At 54.4% G+C, this 16,729-nt stretch overlaps 1 protein-coding gene across 4 annotated transcripts in view; it reads right to left on the bottom strand.

Moving 5' to 3' along the window:
• Positions 1 to 358: 358 nt before the first annotated feature.
• The window catches only part of FARP1 (FERM, ARH/RhoGEF and pleckstrin domain protein 1), a 282,193-nt gene continuing 265,822 nt past the window's right edge, over positions 359 to 16,729 (bottom strand). For all 4 annotated transcript variants that reach the window (XM_053217290.1, XM_027065124.2, XM_027065123.2 and 1 more), the window contains exons 19-27: positions 14,077 to 14,207; positions 9,662 to 9,730; positions 9,376 to 9,465; positions 8,655 to 8,737; positions 8,467 to 8,579; positions 7,757 to 7,923; positions 3,954 to 4,061; positions 3,267 to 3,418; positions 359 to 1,854 (exon numbers count right to left, since the gene is read on the bottom strand). In XM_053217290.1, the coding sequence (XP_053073265.1) occupies positions 1,773 to 1,854; positions 3,267 to 3,418; positions 3,954 to 4,061; positions 7,757 to 7,923; positions 8,467 to 8,579; positions 8,655 to 8,737; positions 9,376 to 9,465; positions 9,662 to 9,730; positions 14,077 to 14,207 (995 nt within the window). In that variant the 3' untranslated portion in view covers positions 359 to 1,772. The remainder of the gene's footprint in view (positions 1,855 to 3,266; positions 3,419 to 3,953; positions 4,062 to 7,756; positions 7,924 to 8,466; positions 8,580 to 8,654; positions 8,738 to 9,375; positions 9,466 to 9,661; positions 9,731 to 14,076; positions 14,208 to 16,729) is intronic.

Here is a 16,729-nt window from a genome sequence, read left to right as displayed (position 1 = left end):
TGTCGGCCGCCTGGTGATGGGTTCACCTTCCCAGGGAGTTGGTCCTACCCCTGGGGTGTGGGAGAAACAGCTGGTCTCCAGGGGCCGCTTGTCACAAAGGAAGTGGAAGCCAGCCCCTCTGTCCCCTTCGCTTCCATCCCTCGGGTTCTAGTCCTTTTATAACCACGGACCGGCTCCTCGTGAGGTTCTGTCCCCCCAGTTCGGTGGCCGCAGACCGACGGTCACAGACCAAGATTCCCGCATGCTGTGTGTGTCTGTTTCGCACCCACCCCTGCGGGACTGGCCACGTCCGCGCCTCGACGGCTCCCTCCCCGCAACCCGCCCACCTTAGGCGAAAAGAAAGACCGGACGAGGTTGGTTATGTTTTGCCTTAAAACTTCAATATGCTGGATTGTGGCGTGAGGTATTTTTATTCCCTTTTGTTAGTACTTAAAACCATCTGGTACATGTCGTAAGGCAAATGATTAACACGTCTCGGGCTACTGGTCCATTTGCACGTTGATTTGCACATCGCCGTTGCCACGCACACCAGTCACGGCTCCCCCGCGTCGGGTCGTCCTGTGTTTCTTAGGTAAGGGGCTTTCCCAGCTGTGGTGCGGGCACTGGGAGATACTGGTTGGATCGGTCGCCCCCTCTGGACTGTGTCAGAAAGGGTTTTAACTAGGGGATAGCAGCCCCCCGCCCTCCATGGAGACCAGGCACACGGACTCTGCCTCGTGGGCGCCAGCCATGTCCCCTGTGCGGTCTGTCGAGGATGCGCAGTGTCCTACTGGTGATACCCCATGCGGGCGGGGGGGGGAGGGGGCAGTGAGTATAAAAAGGAGGAAAGAATGTTTTCTGAAGACAGGCACAATATATACTACTATTGAATGTGCAATTCCAAACCACAGTTGCAGGATACAGGTATGACGGGGGCCGCACCCACCCTCCGGACGTCACATCTCACAAATGGCCCTGATTACGGACATACGGGTTCTCATGCTTGTGAAACAGCAAACACCACGGCTTAGCATCTTCGGTCAGACACACCACAGCGAGACCGCGGACGTCGTGCTCGGTTTCTGCTTCTCTGAACAGAGCACAACCCGCTACGGTCTGTAAAGAGGAACCGCTTCAACAATTTGGTCAACTTGTGCCAAGAACAGCGTTTCCTTGGAGCGTAAGACCCCAAAGGGGAACGTACTTCGTGTGCTGCAAATTGCTTATTAATCAAAGTAAATCCTACTAACTTGCTACTATTATAAAAGTAGAAAGATTGAAAAAACGAAATCAGAAAATGATCTCATTTTGCTTAAGACTGTGCCATACGTATCACAAACGTTGGAAAATCCATTTGTTTTTAAAATGCACCAGCCTGTAAGTCAAAAGAATTTTCTTTTTTAAGAAAAAGGAGAGCACTTGCCCTGTCTTTTTTGGTTGAACGGATGTGGTTATCCCGCTTTTAAGGTGCAGTTTGTGGAAGAAAAACCGTCATTTGGCACTACATCAATGACAACGTTTTAATACTGGCACAAGCTAGAAAGAGCCCACCAGGACAAGGACGGACGAGCCACCAGCATCCGAGGTGGGAGCACGGTTCCGTTCAGACGACACGAACAGCTCGAAAAGACAAGGTTAAAAATGGTTTTGCGGAGACAGAGGAGAGTTGCTGTGAAACCATGTTTCTGTTTTCCAGACAGGTGTTAATTTTACTAGGCTTCATTAACACAGAGGGAAAGTAAGTGTCTCCCGGGAAAGCAGCCACCGCTCACACCAGCAAACGGGTCCTGCCATCAGTACACGTGGGATTCTTTGTGACTCAGGATGTGGGCGCGGGAAGCCGAGCTGGTCGCGCTGCGGATCACCTCCATCCACCTAAGACCAGAAAGCGAAATGACGGTCAAGGGTCACTTGGTCTCATAAGAGCGTCCCGATACTCAGCGTGCGTCGTGACTTACGTGACATGCAACTCCAGCAGAAGAGTTCCTGAATGAACTCCTGCTACCCAAGTGAACGGAAGCAAGGCTAAGGGTTCCTCTAGGTGCTCCTGAGGAACGGTTTGAGGACCACCGGCCTGGGCGCTCATTTTGTAGACCACAGGAAGTGCCCAGGTGACGCGGCAGCACGCTCCACGTGAAGCGGTTGGAGGTGAGGTGGCTTCCTGTTCTCCCTCCTGGATGGTGACGAGCAGCCCGTTATATGCGTTTGGGTAGTTGCGGTGTATTGGCGGCTCTCAACCACCCGGGTGGACAGCGTCTGGAGGTGTTTTGGGTTGTCACGGAGGAGGGGGTGCAAGTGGCCTCTAGTAGGAGGGGCCGGGATGCTGCTGGGCATCCTCTAAGGCACAGGACAGGACCCCCCCCCCACCCCTCCGGACAGCCGAATGGACTCCAGGGTCGGCAGTGTTGACGGGAGGAGGCCCTGCCTCCGTGGAACTGGTAGCAGGGCTTTCAAAAGTCTCTAATCACTGGTCTTTTTAGGATCAGCCCCCTAGTCTAGGTTCTCTGGGCCAGGCTCAGATTTGAGAAGAGTTCTCCGCTGGGCTCACTTTTCGAGCAGCATACCTTACGGGGAGGCTTTGACTTGAGTTTTCAACCACCGTGTGGCTGCCGCTGAACTAACGTCGTAACCTGTGGGCTCATGGAACCCATGGGGACGAAGGAACACGCCGTGTGCTATCAGCATGGCCAGGAGAGACCGTCCTCCCTAAGCGGGCAGGGACTGTTAACTCCGCCTGGACTATGGCCCGAGGACCCTACCGCCTGCCCAAGTGGCAGGATGCCATTCCTGGGGGCCCAGAATTCCTACCTGAAACTTTGGGAAAAGTCTGAGGATTGTGGCTCCTGGGCCTCCTTACACCACGTGTTAGTCTTATTAAGAAGGTAACCCTGAGAAACATTAGGATTTCTTCTTTCCTCGAGTGGTCTTCTGGCCCTAGCACAGTCCGGCATATTCCGACTCAATACTCCAGAGACTAAAACAACACGCTCGCTAGAGATTTAAAAGTGTACCGTGTGTGGCCCCGACACGGTACAGGCTAAGGACTGATGTCACTACCCAGGGAAGTCTCAGTTTTACTTCTATGAAAACAGAAGTGGATATGATGTTAGGCAAAGGGGACGGCCCGCCCCGCCCCCCCCCCCCAAAGGTCAGGGACATTTTGGAAGTGAGTAAATGCCCAGGCCTGCCGCGGGCAGGGAGTGGCTGCTGCTATAAACCTCGTCCACCTGGCTCACGAGAGGGTGGCCTTTTCCTGCGGCCGCCTGTGCGGAAGGAAGCGTCATTACCTTTCAAACGTGTACTCGCTTTCGGCCCTGAAGTAGTACACGTGAGACTTGAAATGCAGCTTGAACACGTAGTCTTTGTGGATGTCCTCGGACTCGGAGGGAATGGTGAGTGAGTAGCCGAGCAGAGGCAGGCTTGCCAGGGGGTGATGGTCCTGGACAGAGGCAACAGAAGGGGGCTGCAGGTGCGTGGGCCTGAGCAGTGGCTGCCTTCCTTGCAGGCCAGCTAGTGGGACCCCACGCCTTCATAAGCTTTTTTTTTTTTTTTTTCCCCCCCATTTACTCCAGAATTTACTAATTTTGAGAGAGGCAGATAGAGAATCCCCAGCAGGCTCTGTACTGTCAGGGCAGAGCCCAATGCAGGGCTCAAACTCGTGATTTTGGCTCCGGTCAGGATCTCCCGGTTCAGGGTTGGGCCTCCAACCGGCCAAGCCATGCAGGAACCTTCAGTGAAGCCCTCCCCCCTCCCTCGCTCAACCAACCAGGCTTCGGCCGGATTGCTGCAGACGGACGTCAGACCAGTTAGAACCGAGGCTCTCCGGGCCACTGTGCAGGGCGGGACCCCTTCTCACACCCCGCATCCCTCCCTCCATGCCCGGGCGGGTGCTCAAGGGCCCCGTTGTTCGCCCTTCCAGAGGAAGGACGGCCCCTGGCAGGTGTACTGTCCCCACTGTCCCATGTGGTACTTACCTGGTGGGACTTGTAGAAGAACAGGCAGAAGTTCGTGAACACCACCCACAGCTTCTGCCACCCGTTGCTGTTTTTGAATTTCCTCAGCAGGTTCCCGGACAACTGATTCTGAAAGACAAGCACGCACGTAAGGAGCGCGAGTGGGGGGCGCTCTCGCCGCCGGCAGCGCGCGGCCTGGTCTTCGCGGTCCCGCAGGACTCCTGGGCGGGGCTTCCCGCCTGTGACTGAGGGAGAGCTGTTCTCCCTGCGGGTGGATTCTCGGAGCCTTATTTAATTCTTGGCCCCCGTTACGGGTTGATTTGCGCTGTTCCCCACGCCCAGCTGTGACCTCAGGTGTTCATGGGGGTTGTCATCACAGGTATACGGCAGGAGCACATCAGGCTCCGTCCACTGGCCCTGCTGTCCCTCGGAGAGACGGGGAAAGGGTCCGTCACCCTGGGTGACGGGCTGGCGGGCCCTGTGCGCCATCTAGTGGCCTTGGCGGGAACGCTGGCCTGCAGTGGAATGTGTCCTGGCAGGGGGCCGCCTGTGACTCCCCGGAGCTGAAGGGAGAGTAACCATGGGTACGGAGGGGCGTTGCGCGGTCGTCCTGCCCGAACTTTCTAGCTCTGAGGCCCGGGTGGAGGAGCCCCCACGCCGCTGCAGCAGGACACAGGCTGCGCAGCCCCACGGGCTGTGCCAGGACACTGAGAAGGCCTGCTGCTCGTTACTGGGAAGACTAAAGCAGGAAAGGATGCTGGGCACGGTTCCACAGTTGTGTGTCAAATGGGCAAATTACTACATTTAAGAAAAATTTATAAATATACCTTAGTCTGCGTTATTCTATTCCTCCGGTACTCTTCCTATAAAGCATTATTAAATGACCTATATAAGCAAGGTCCCCGCGGCAGCAGGAGAGAGAAGTGTAAACGTCTCTGCCCTCGAGTGGCTCACAGTCTGATGGGGAGACTGACTCAGGGTGAAAGGAGGTGGAAAGAGCCCACCCGGGACTTAGCTGACCCGAGGGGGACACTGCAAATAGCGGGGGTGCCCGATAGAGCTCCCCATCCCCCCGCATCACTCTATTCGGCTGCCATCCAGCCATGGGCAGAAAGTGACAAGAACACAGGGTATTCGGAGTTACAGGCAGAACTGGGGAGCATCACACATGATTACGTGTCACCCAGAGGCAAGGAGGGAGCGCACCTGCCTTCTACCGAACCCAGTTCTTCCAGCTGTTGGCGTCCAGAAGATCTCCTAACGCCGGTCCTGCAGCATGTACACGCCTTGCCCCAATTCTAGGCAGGTCCACGGGGAGGTGCTAACTTCCCACGGCCACCTTTCTGGAACATGCCACGTTCAGACTCTCTGAAAGCTCCCTGCTGTCCTAGTGGCCCCTGTGGTCACGAACTGCACTCAAACTCCTCTCCCCGTGGCTTCACTTGGGTACACGTCTGTCTCTCAGGTCACATGGCCCCGAAACTCTGCCACCTTTTCTCTGACACTGCTCTCTAGAGGCTGAACCCACTGGGGCAGATGACTCAGGTCTGCCTCCAACGTGGGCCAGTCCCCTTCTGCTGCCTTTACCGGGCAGGACAACATCTGTGACCCAGACGCCCCGTTTCCTCACTTTCACAGTGGCCCCCTCTCCTGGACTCCCCCAATCCCCAGTGGAGGGAAGGCCTCTGCTCTGCCCTCTTCCTGGCTCACATCACTGCTCAGTCTTTATTCCGGACTGGATTGTGTCTCCTGCAAAGATAGGTTCAAATCCAAAGCCCTGGTACCTGTGGACGTGACCTCATTTGGAAATAGGGTGTGTGTGGATGTCAAGGTGAAGATGAGGTCGTACTGGGGTAGGGTGGGCCCTGATGTGGTAACCGGCGTCTTTTTTATAACACACACCGGGGAGACCTCCAGGCGGGATGGAGACAGGGGTGACGCATCTACCAGCCAAGAAACACCCAAGGAGTTGTGGCCGTTCCTGGGGCTGGAGCCTCCCTCGGCTTCCAGCACCACGAGGGACGGACTTCCCATTAACCAGTCCGTGGCAACGTGTTCTGGCAGCCCGGCAAGCCCACAGAGACCCCCCCACCCCCGGATCCCCCGTCAGTGCTGTCCCTTCCATCCTGGTCCTCCCCTGCATCCAGACCGCCCACCCCTCCCCAGGCCTCCGGCACCTGCCAACTCCAGTCTAGGACATGAGAATGCTCCACTGGCCTTCCTACGTGGACCACCCCCATCCCGCATGTTCCCGGCTTGCCCATAACCCTGCGGGTACGCCCGGCACACCTTGCCTTCCCCACCCAGCTGTCCCCAGGACACATCTCCACCTGCACGGGTTCTGCAGGAGATGGTACGGGAAGAGGTTCCGGGCATGGGGCTCAGCAACCATCAGGAGGGGAACGAACTGCCTGCTCCCCACCCCCATCACCCAGTGGGATCAGAGGACCTGGGAGAAGGTGGGGGGGGCACATGCCTGGCACCGAAGGGGTCCATCACAGACACTAAACTGATGCCATGTGCCCGTGGCGAGGCCGGGGGCACCTGCAGAGGAACAGACCAGCCAATTCCTTGAGTATTCAGCCCACATTACCGCTCCTTAAACCCACACGCCCAGGGGCTGTGGCGGCTGCCAGACTTCCTCAAAGGGCCAGATGGTGTATAGTGAGGCTCGTCAGGCAAAATCAGATACGTGTAGTAGCCATTTAAAAACGTCCAAGCCCGTTCTCAGTTCCTGCACTGCGAACAGCCAAGGGGGGGCGGGGCCGGCCTGAGGGCCACTTTGCTGACCGGGTTCTGTACGCTCACCTGACGACGCACACGGGACTGCGGCTGCGCAGGCCTGTCACCCCGAAGAGCTGGCCTTGAGGACGTGTCCGGGCCCCCGGGACCCACCTGACTCCAGTGTCTGCTGCGCCTGAGCAGCCTAAGTGCCTTCAGGGCTTTAAAAGGGGGCTCCAATCCTACCAACCTCCCACGCTTCGTCCTGCCCACACCCCGCAGAGGTCCGTCTAAAGTGGCGCAAAGTCCACCCCTCAGTGACGCACCTCCGCCTGCTTCCCTGGACCCGCTGGACAGACTCGATTTCCTTCCCGCTCCGGGGAGAATTCTCCAGCCCCACAGTGGGAAGGGGGCCAGGCAGGAGGACCAAGTCCGGCCCTGTGGGGTCGAAGGAGAGGGGACGTCCACTGCCAGCCAACAGGAGGGCCTGGGCCTCGGACGTGTCCTCTTGAGGATGTGTTCAGACAGGCGCGGGTTTCAGGACACTCTCTGTGGCAGGGAACTCCACAAAAGCAGCTCTGTGGAGCCGTGAAGGTCACTTCTGGAGAACAATCCCAGACAGTCCCCACAGACTAGCCATCAAGAAGGGTTTGGCACGTTCCCAACACTGTTGCTTCAAAAAGCAAAACAAACTGCCGTTCTCGGCCCACAGCCTCCCAGGACATTTTCTCGAGCCAGGCCCGTTTGGGAATTCAGTTTTCGGGTTTAACAAGATACTCCGGCGCCTCTGTTAGATGGCAGCCCCGGAAGCAGGTTTGGGGGCAGCAGCCCGGCATCGAAGGGGACCGTGTGCTGTGTCCCAGGGTTTCATCTGTGAACCGCGGCCCGCATGGCCCTGGCTGGCACCAGCTTTCTGACCCCACTGCCTCCCTGGACACCTGCCTGGGGGGACGGGGGGTTCCCGGCACCTGCACCCCGCCCGCGCCGGGGCCTCTGTCCACGCGCCAGTGCGCATGGATAGCGGCCACCCCACAGCCAGCTCCGCGAGAGGAGGGACGGCCTGGAGAACGAGAACGAGAAAGCACCGTGCGGGCGGCCCGTACCTCCACGGCGACGCTGAAGTCCACCATGGACACGCTGGTGTTGCGGTGCCAGCACACGTGCACCATGGTGTTGCCGCGGTGCGGGGCCTGGCGCTCCAGCGATGTGCGCGACGCGCTCAGGTCGTCCTCCGACTCCTGGTCGGCCACCGCGGCCTCATCGGGGGACTCTGTGGGAGGCGGCAAAAGGCAGCGCTTCAGACGTCTGCTGGCCAGGAAAGGGACCCCTTGGGGACCCTCCCTGGTGCTGAGTGGGACTGGACGGCCAGGGGCACTCCCCTGGGGAGCCCCGTGCGCCCCCAGAGAAGGAAGCCACGTTAGCAGCCATCTCTTGTCGGGGTCCCACCCCAGGTGTGTGTGCCGCGGAGCCCCTAACACACTTGAGCGCTGGGGTTGGGGTTCTCTCCCTGCACGCGGACCTTCTGGACCACGAGCCACCGTGCCGGCCCAGAAGACAGGACTTCCCTGCTCCCTCGCACTGTTCTGAGGGGCTTTTTTACTCTTAGGAACTGGAAGTTCCTTGATTATTAGCTTTAAACACAAATGTCAGCCACAGATAGGAGCCCACCTGGTCGGGTGATTTTTAAGTGCAGCGGGATACCCTCCCTCCATCAGCCAGAGCTGTCCCCCGCACTCCCCTGAGGCTAGTGCCTGGAGGTGACGCGCCCGGGGGGGGGGGGGCCCACCAGGGAAGCCTCTCCCTCCACACTCACTGTGGTCGGGGGGGCTGCTGGCCAGGAACTCGGGAGTGGGGCCACTGCTTTTCTCTGCCAAGTCGATGGCCATTTGTATATCCTCGACCCACTTTTCCATCTCGGATCTAGAGCTGAAGAAGAGGCAGACGTCAGGTCTTCAGACCACAGCAGGTGGAAGGAGAAGCAGGTGAGAGGTCAGGAGTTACCTGGCCGCCACGACGAGGGACTGTCGCTGGCCCCGCAGGGTCAGGCAGTGGGGGACACCCCACTCGTCTTCGCTTTCCTCTATCTGTGGGATGAGTGTGCAGAATGTTACTGCCAGAGGCAGGGGGACACACGGTGCATTTCCAAACGTTCGCTAAACTGGCTACAGCTCAGAGGAACCATGTCAGAAAAATCACATTCGGAACACCTAAAGTGTTTTTGTTTTTTTTATTTTTTTGGTTGAGCCCATAAACTTCCTTTCATCCAACCACTGAGGGGAGTGAGAGTTTAAGCCAGGGAAATAATCCTGGGCAGACTGGCATTCTGTCTGCATCTGCCAAACAAGGGTCACAGATCATGGAGACCTGTCCACCGGCACATGTATGGGGAAAGACAGGTGGCTGCTCGATTGGGCGGGGGCTCCGCCTTTCCATGTGGATGGAGAGGATGGTCTTTCAGGGCCCCCAGCGCCAGGCAAGAAGTAAACGGCAGATTCAGACCTCATGGCCACGTCAGCTTGCTTCCTCACTTGATTCTAGAAGAAATGTACGCAGGCATCCTGTATGAGGGACGAGCCATGTCCTGAGCCCCTCTTGGGGAACCCGAACAAGGCCCAAGGTGCCTTCCTCACGTTATGGGCTCCTGCTTCCGTTATCAGGCCTGAGAACTGCCTGCAGCCCGCAGGGCGGGGCCCCCGATCTCATGCCCACGGCGCATACTCACAGTCATGCCGTAGAGCGGGAGCTGCCCATGCACTTTAAACTGATTCGAGGCCGTCAGCCCCCTGCTCGTGTACAGCAAGACGTCGTTGAACTGGAGGAGCAAGGACAAGTGCGGATGAGACGGGCGGGCCGCACTGAAACAGCAGGTGCCCAGAGCAGGTTTTCGGAACCTCCCTGGCAACTCACTGGTCTCGGCAGCTCCAGTCTGAGCAGCACAGGCTGCTCCTCCCTCCTCCCAGGTGGCCCAGGGCCAGCCCGGGACCCGACCAACGGCCATCAGCACTCACCAGGAAAAACATGCGTTGCTGGAGCCCCTTGCCGGAGAGCTTGCTGAGGCTGCCCAGGCGGATGAATTCCTGCGGACGAAACAGACCCCGAGGCTCGGCTGGGAGCACGCACACCTGCGTCCACACGGAGACTGTGGCTGCCTCGTGCCAGGGTCCCCGTCCCGGCACAAACTATAGCGGTCGTGGTTACAGTTTACTGAATGCCGTGCTGAGCTCCTGTCCTTCCCAGGAGCCCACGAGGCAGGGACGACGGTCAGTTCCACTCGCAGAGAAAGCAGAGCTCACAGGCCCCCTTGCGAGCCTGGGACTCTGCCCTTAATCCCCAGGCCCTGGGTTTCCAGCTGCGAGGGGAGGGGACAGGGGCCACAGAGTGGCAGCAGGGGGCTGGGGAGATAGATGAGCCACAGGAGAGTAAGGGACAGAGAACCTGCTCCATGACTCAGCTCTGGTTCTTAGAAACAAGTGAACTGTGTTCTGGGATCAAACAAGAAGCGGCAAATGGGTGTCAGGAACTCCTCCCCCCAAGACTAATAAGCCCCGGAGGCCATGCGTCATTTGGGGCACTTAAAACCCCACAAAACTATTTTTTAAATTGTGATAAAATACACATAAAATGTACCATTTGTGACCTTTATGCACTCAGCATACCCACTAGTCCTCTAGGTGGGGAAATTTTCATCACCCAAGAGGAAACCCCGCGCCCGATCAGTGGTCACTCTCCCTCTCCCCTTTCCCCAGCGCCTGGCTCCCACCAATCTGTCTTCTTTCTTTATGGATTTGCCTATTTGGATATTTCATGTAAACTGAATCTTGTCACATGTGACCTTTTGTGTGTCTGGCTTCATTCACTTCTCCTGTCTTCAAGTTCCATCCACACTGTAGCATGTACCAGAACTTCCCTCCTTCCTGGGGCTGTTTTGTCATGGACATATCACATTGTGTTTATATGCTCACCAGAGGGATGATGGACGTTCACGTTCAAGTGTTTGTTTAAACACCCGTGTCAGTTCTGGGTCTACATGGAGGACTGGAATGGCTGGGTCATGGGGAAATTCTATGGCTAACTTATTAAGGAACCGCCTAACTTCTCCATAGTGTTGCTTCTAAAATGTGGCTGCAGGTCCGTTAACATTTTTCCGGCGGGGTCTCTGTCCCCTTCCCTTGGATATGGGTGGGCTGGGGACTGATCTGACCAACAGAGTATGGAACAGACACTATGTGACTTCCAAGACTAGGTCATAAAACCACATGTGGCCTACGCTTTGTCCCTGGGAACACTTGCTCATGGAGCCCTGAGCTGCACATAGAAGAAGGAGCACGCTGAACGCAGGGTCAGCCAGCAAGGCCTCTCATGGATGGGCTCTGTGGTGCGCGGTCCCAGCTGAGCCTCCAGAGGTCCCTGCCAGGTATCCGCCTTGAACCCTCCAGACTAACCCATCTGGGACGCCCGTCAATGTCACAGGGAGCAGAAGAATCACCTGGCTGAACCCTGTCCAACTGCTGACTCACAAAACCATGACATACACTGAAAAGTTGTTTCCAGCCACCAAGTACTGGAGTAGTTTGTTACTTAGCAACAGATTTCTAGAGCACCTGCCAGCAGCTTTCTCTGTGCTCACGGCAGCTACTGAGCCAAGGACTCGGCCAACTCATTTTGATCCTATAGACTTTTGCACAGCCTGATTCAATGCTCTGTTTTTTATGAAATATGGATCAAAGACCGTGTCTGCCCACAATTTAACGGATGTGTTTTGGGGACCAACAAAGGAACACATAATAAATCCCTTCAGGACCCCGGGATGGATGCTGTCGGACATCAACAAGGCGATACGAGGAGATGATGTCTGGGGGGCCGCTTTCATCACCGAAAGGCGGTGAGAGCGGGATGGGGGCCCTAACCTGTTCTCCTGCCGCACATTTGGAACACATGCGTCTCCCAACAAATCTTGAGGGAGCTCAGCTGTTGCTTGTGTGGGACACAGGGTGGCCTGGGACAGTCACTGCAAAAAAGACAAGGGAGCACGTCTGCATGTCTGGCAGGCCTCAGCGGCACGGAGCAGAAGGGCTGTGGACTCAGACGTCAGTGTCTGGGGCTGGAGACGGAAAAGGTCTCGCGCCTAGAATTTTTTTTAAACCACAGAAGGGGGTGGGGGAAAAGGCCCCTAATGTCTTAAGAGCGAGCTGCTTCCTTCTGGAGGGAAATCCAGTCCACATCTGTGAGTTTTAACCAAACAAAGCCCCCCCACCCCCCACCCCCCCAGTCCCTGCTGCTCTACCGGGAAGGCGGCCCACAGCACATTGTTCTATGCGGGGGGGGGGGGGGGGGGGGGCTGATTCAGGCCCAAAGTGCTGTGGCATGTCTGTCTCAGGGAAAACGCCTGCCCTCCTGGACGTGGTGCAATCTCAGGCTGACCCCTGTAGGAGGGTGAGCAGGATTACGCCAAACGCCAAGCTAGGAATCACACTGCCACTGCGTGTAGCCCAGGGGGCATCTCCAAAATTATGTGCTCACGTTCAAATCTCAATTTTTAAAATTCTACCTATAGACAAACCAGAGCCTTCCCCCCCACCCCTTAGGTTCTTTGGTAATTTAAATTAATGATAATCAATTAGCTTTGGTACATGGAATGATACCCCATTTTAGAACCTGTTCCCCTGAAGGCCTGTGACTCCCTCCTTCCCATTTCATTCAGAGTTGACTTGAGGCTGGTTGATGAACACAAGAATATGGAAATAAGATGGTTACCTTTATAAGCAATAATGACCTCTATTTATTAAAAAAAACTTTTTAAAATAATTGTTTACTTTTGAAAGAGAGAGAGCAGGGGAGGGCAGAGAGAGAGGGAGACAGGGAATCCAAAGCAAGCTCTGTACTGACAGCTCAGAGCCTGACGTGGGGCTCGAACCCACGAACCGTGAGATCATGACCTGAGCCGAAGTCGGACGCTCAACCGACTGAGCCACCCAGGTGCCCCAGCTATCTATTTTAGAACATCCAAAGTTAAGAAAAAAATCATACCGAGTCCAGTGGCCTTTACTAAGGCTTCTGCGTGGATGGGTAAACGTGGTCATTGTGTGCTGAGGTCTGAATGTTCTCACCAGCAGAGCCGAAGTAAATCCCCACTTTCACCGCTCCCTCCTCCCCCAGCATTTACCACATACACCTGTTCTGACAATCTTTCACAAACAGTTTTCCGGTCAGTCTTGTCATTAGGCTCCCTGGCAGAAACACCCAGACACACACGGGGTTCCCTCATCTTCCCTGCCTTACAGACTTCAAGTCTCCGGGGCAGCTGTCTGTCGGACAAGACTGAAAGCCCCCGGCAAACCGGACACGGCACCTGTCTGAAGACTAAGGCAGATACGCGGCAGATCAAAGACACGAAAATTTTCTCTGGAACCTGGGTGATGTGAACTTTGAAATGGCGGAGCCCTAGAGATAAAGATCCCATGGAGAGAGTTGATGAGTTGTACCCCCTAATATCTTTGATCCCTGGGCAATGATTGTTTCCTGGGAAAAGAACTGAAAGCAGGCTGCTATGTGTTTTCACATTCCCCTCGGCCTGGAAGGAGCGTGTGTGCCCCACGAGGCCCCACTTCACTGTGGGTGGCCTACGTTTCATGAAGGGTGCTGGGTAGGTGAACGTTAATGGCCTAAATGAATGTGCATCTCTCCTAGGGTCACGTTTTGGCTAAAATGTTATTTTAATTCTGAATTAAAATCATTATGCACAGAAAATTCCATCTTTTAAAAATTCTTTTCATACATATGGAACTTACATGCTTTTGTGCACGAATTTTCCTCTGCCTTTGTATCCCCATTCTACCCGATTGTTTTAAAAAAGTATTTTTCGGGGTGCCTGGGTGCCTCAGTCGGTTAAGTGTCTGACTTCGGCTGAGGTCACGATCGCATGGTTTGTGGGTTTGAGCCCCACGTTGAGCTCTGTGTTGAACACTTGCTCAGAGCCTGGAGCCTGCTTTGGGTTCTGTGTCTCCCTTTCTCTCTGCCCCTCCCCCACTCGTGCTCTGTCTCTCAAAAATAAATAAATGTAAAAAAAAAAATTAAACAAGTATTGCTCCTTGGCTTCCGTTTTCATTTACCTAACTTTAAAAAAGTAAAATAAGATGTCTCCAATCCTGTCAGAATACGGTAGGAAAAAGTAAATTAGCAAATCAACCAGGAAGGAGAAAAAGGAGGTCATAGCCTTGCTTTATCTCCTTCTGACCCAAAATTGGGCAGTGATAGTAACGCTGTCATGTTCAAGGCATTGTCCCAACTGTCTCACAGCTGGAAGGAAGCCATTTCACTCAGAAGGGGGAGATCTTAAACTGGAGAGCCCGTATTCAAAAGGTTCAAATTTAAGTCACTTAAACATTGCCTTTCTGGCTTCACCTCTAACAGCTTGCTTACTTACCCTTCCCGGAATCACAAGATTGTCGATGCCAATCAAGTCTTTCTTGAGTTCATGCAGCTTCTGGAAATTCTCCATCTTGATCATCGTACCGTGAAGCTGTGCCACCATTTCAGTAACCTCTGCCAGAGCAGCTGACCAAGGGAACAGAACCAGAAATGGCAGCATTAATGGCGGACGGGGGTCTGTTTTCCCATCAGACTTCCGGGGGGAATATCCTCCAGTAGCCGCCCTAAGATAGAGGCTGTCCTTCTAGGGGAAAACACTGCTATTTCTAATAAAAATCTCTAACAAATAAAAATTTGCAATATGAATTTATTTGCTTGAGTTTCCCCAAAGCATCTTGGAAATGAAAATGGCCCCTTTGTGGCTATGTGGTGGATAGCTGTCTTTCCACTGGAATCACTTGGCACAGAGGGGATCGCAGTGGAATACGAACTAGAATTTTGTCCTCAGGGCACAAGTTTCTGTCCACCTCCTGTTCCCTGGGAAGGACAGAGAGGATAGAGAGGCCACAGAAAAATCTGGGGCAGACAGGGGATCTTTCTGTGAGAGAGTCTCCTTGATAGTGTGACGCTTCTGGGCAACTAACATTCCAGCACACCCCAGTCCTTCCTTCTGCAGAAATCACATTTTGCCAAGATGGTTGCGAAGAATGACGGCAGAAGGAAGCTGGTGTTTGCACCCACGAGAGGGTCTTCCCTACACTGGGAGGCATCTGATCTGGAAAAGGAGCTCCTGTCCCCTTAGGACACATTTGGGTGACATGTAAACCCACAGTAGCTATTTAGGTATTTTTGTCAAGCAGTACTTGTCAACTGAACGCCAGTCTTCAGAACACTAAACACCTCCTCGCCCCCAGCACTTCAACATTGGAAGGGAAGTGATCCTTGCTTTCTCCCTGGGGATGCAAATTAAATTCTTCCCGGCTTATCACAGAATGCCTTGTCCCAGCCTTAGTGACAAAACCCAGGACTTGCTCAATCTTCAGACATTTACTGGCCGGCTTAGTCCAATAAACACTCACGGGGCACTGAATGCTTAGTGGGGGTGGGGTGGGGGGACTGAGGAGGCTCTAAGAGGAAAAAGATGGCACCCTGGTCCCTGAGCGCTCATGGGGAGGCATCTCGAGAATGGCTCTTGGCACACTACATCCCTCACGAGTAGTAAACATATACCTTTTCACAACTACTCACGAGTAGTAAACATATAGCCTTTTCACAACCATGCTATCTTAGGTCTTAAGCTAGGTAACCGATGCTTTTTCCATTTAGTTGTCAACCACAGACTTTTTTTTTTTTTTTTTTTTTTTTTACCGGGGATTGTTCCGTAAAATGCCAGCTGGGCAAGCCAGCCAAGGACAGTACATGTGGAATGAAAGATGTCCTTCACCTTTCTGGCTGATCTAGCCATACAATTCTAAGTCCTCCCACCCGGGTGTGGCCAACTGGCAACTGCTATATAAGACAAGGTAGGCGGGTAGAGAGGGTCACCCGACCTCGAGGGTCAGGCGCAACCTCCAGGCTCCTAGGAGGAGGAACCCTGTGCCAGGAGAGGGTGAGTAGTGGCAGTAACGACTCCAAGCAGAAGGAACAGACTATACCGAGGTGCAGAGGCACGAAGCACCATGGTCTTAAAGACTAACGACCTATGTGTGACAAACCAAAACCACGTCACCAGCCATTTCTGTCCCCTTCCGTGAACTGCCAATGTCTTCGTCGTTTCACCAAAACTTCTCTGGGGTTATCTTTTAAGAAATGAACCTGTACGATTCCTCTACATATCCTACATAGCAAAGGATTGACTTTCTGCAACAAGCCCACGTCTCCATTTCCTTCCTTAAAGCCCTTCCTATCTTCCCTTTGCTCGTGACTGCGGTCTTCTGGGGTTTATGAGACCCCACGGGATCGGAGTCTGCTTACTTTGGCAGTCTCAGTTCTGCTGCGATCCCTCTGAGTTCCATACAGAACTTCTACTTTCTGGGGTGTTCCCACAGCCTCTGTTCCCCTTGGACCTCTGTACGTGCCGTTCCCAGCTTCATACTGCACACCCTCCCCCCAACTGGGAAAACTCCTATTTATACCTTAGCTGTAAAGATAAGCTATCCTTTCCCTCAGAGAGCTCCCCCTAAGCCCTGAAGGCCAGGTCAGATCACAGGGCAGTCACTGTCCAGGTGTCTTCCCCTCTGTGCCCACCAGCGGGTCCCATGCGTGGGGGCCACATCTGCATCATTCACTTTCATATGCCCAATACACAGCAGGTGCTCGATGTTGTTCGGGGGTCAGGTCAGGAAGTTTTGACGGTAGCCCGAGGGAATCTGGTGTTACCCAGGTTTTAAACAAAACAGTAAGAGGTGCATTTAGAAAAAGAGAACGCAGATGGGAGGCGTTTATAATAAGAGAGAGATAGCAGTGGCCCAGGTATCTTATCTGTAAAGTGGGGAAACAATATTTATCGTGGCTGGAGTTGTTGGTTATTAAAGGAGTCAAGGTGTTAATATTGGTAAGATACCTGGCCCAGGGTTGAGCGAGCGACAGTGGGTAATATCATCATGACAGAAGGATAGGATGGTCAAGCATGTGGGCTCTGGGTTTAGGTTCCAAGTCATTTGCTTTCTAGCTGTGTGACTCTGGGCATGTTCCTTAACCTCTCTGGT

The sequence above is a fragment of the Acinonyx jubatus genome, chromosome A1 (assembly GCF_027475565.1).
Source record: "Acinonyx jubatus isolate Ajub_Pintada_27869175 chromosome A1, VMU_Ajub_asm_v1.0, whole genome shotgun sequence".
In the NCBI taxonomy this organism is placed as follows: domain Eukaryota; kingdom Metazoa; phylum Chordata; class Mammalia; order Carnivora; family Felidae; genus Acinonyx; species Acinonyx jubatus.
Note: the sequence above shows the minus strand (reverse complement) of the source record. Positions and strands in the feature narration are given on the sequence as shown.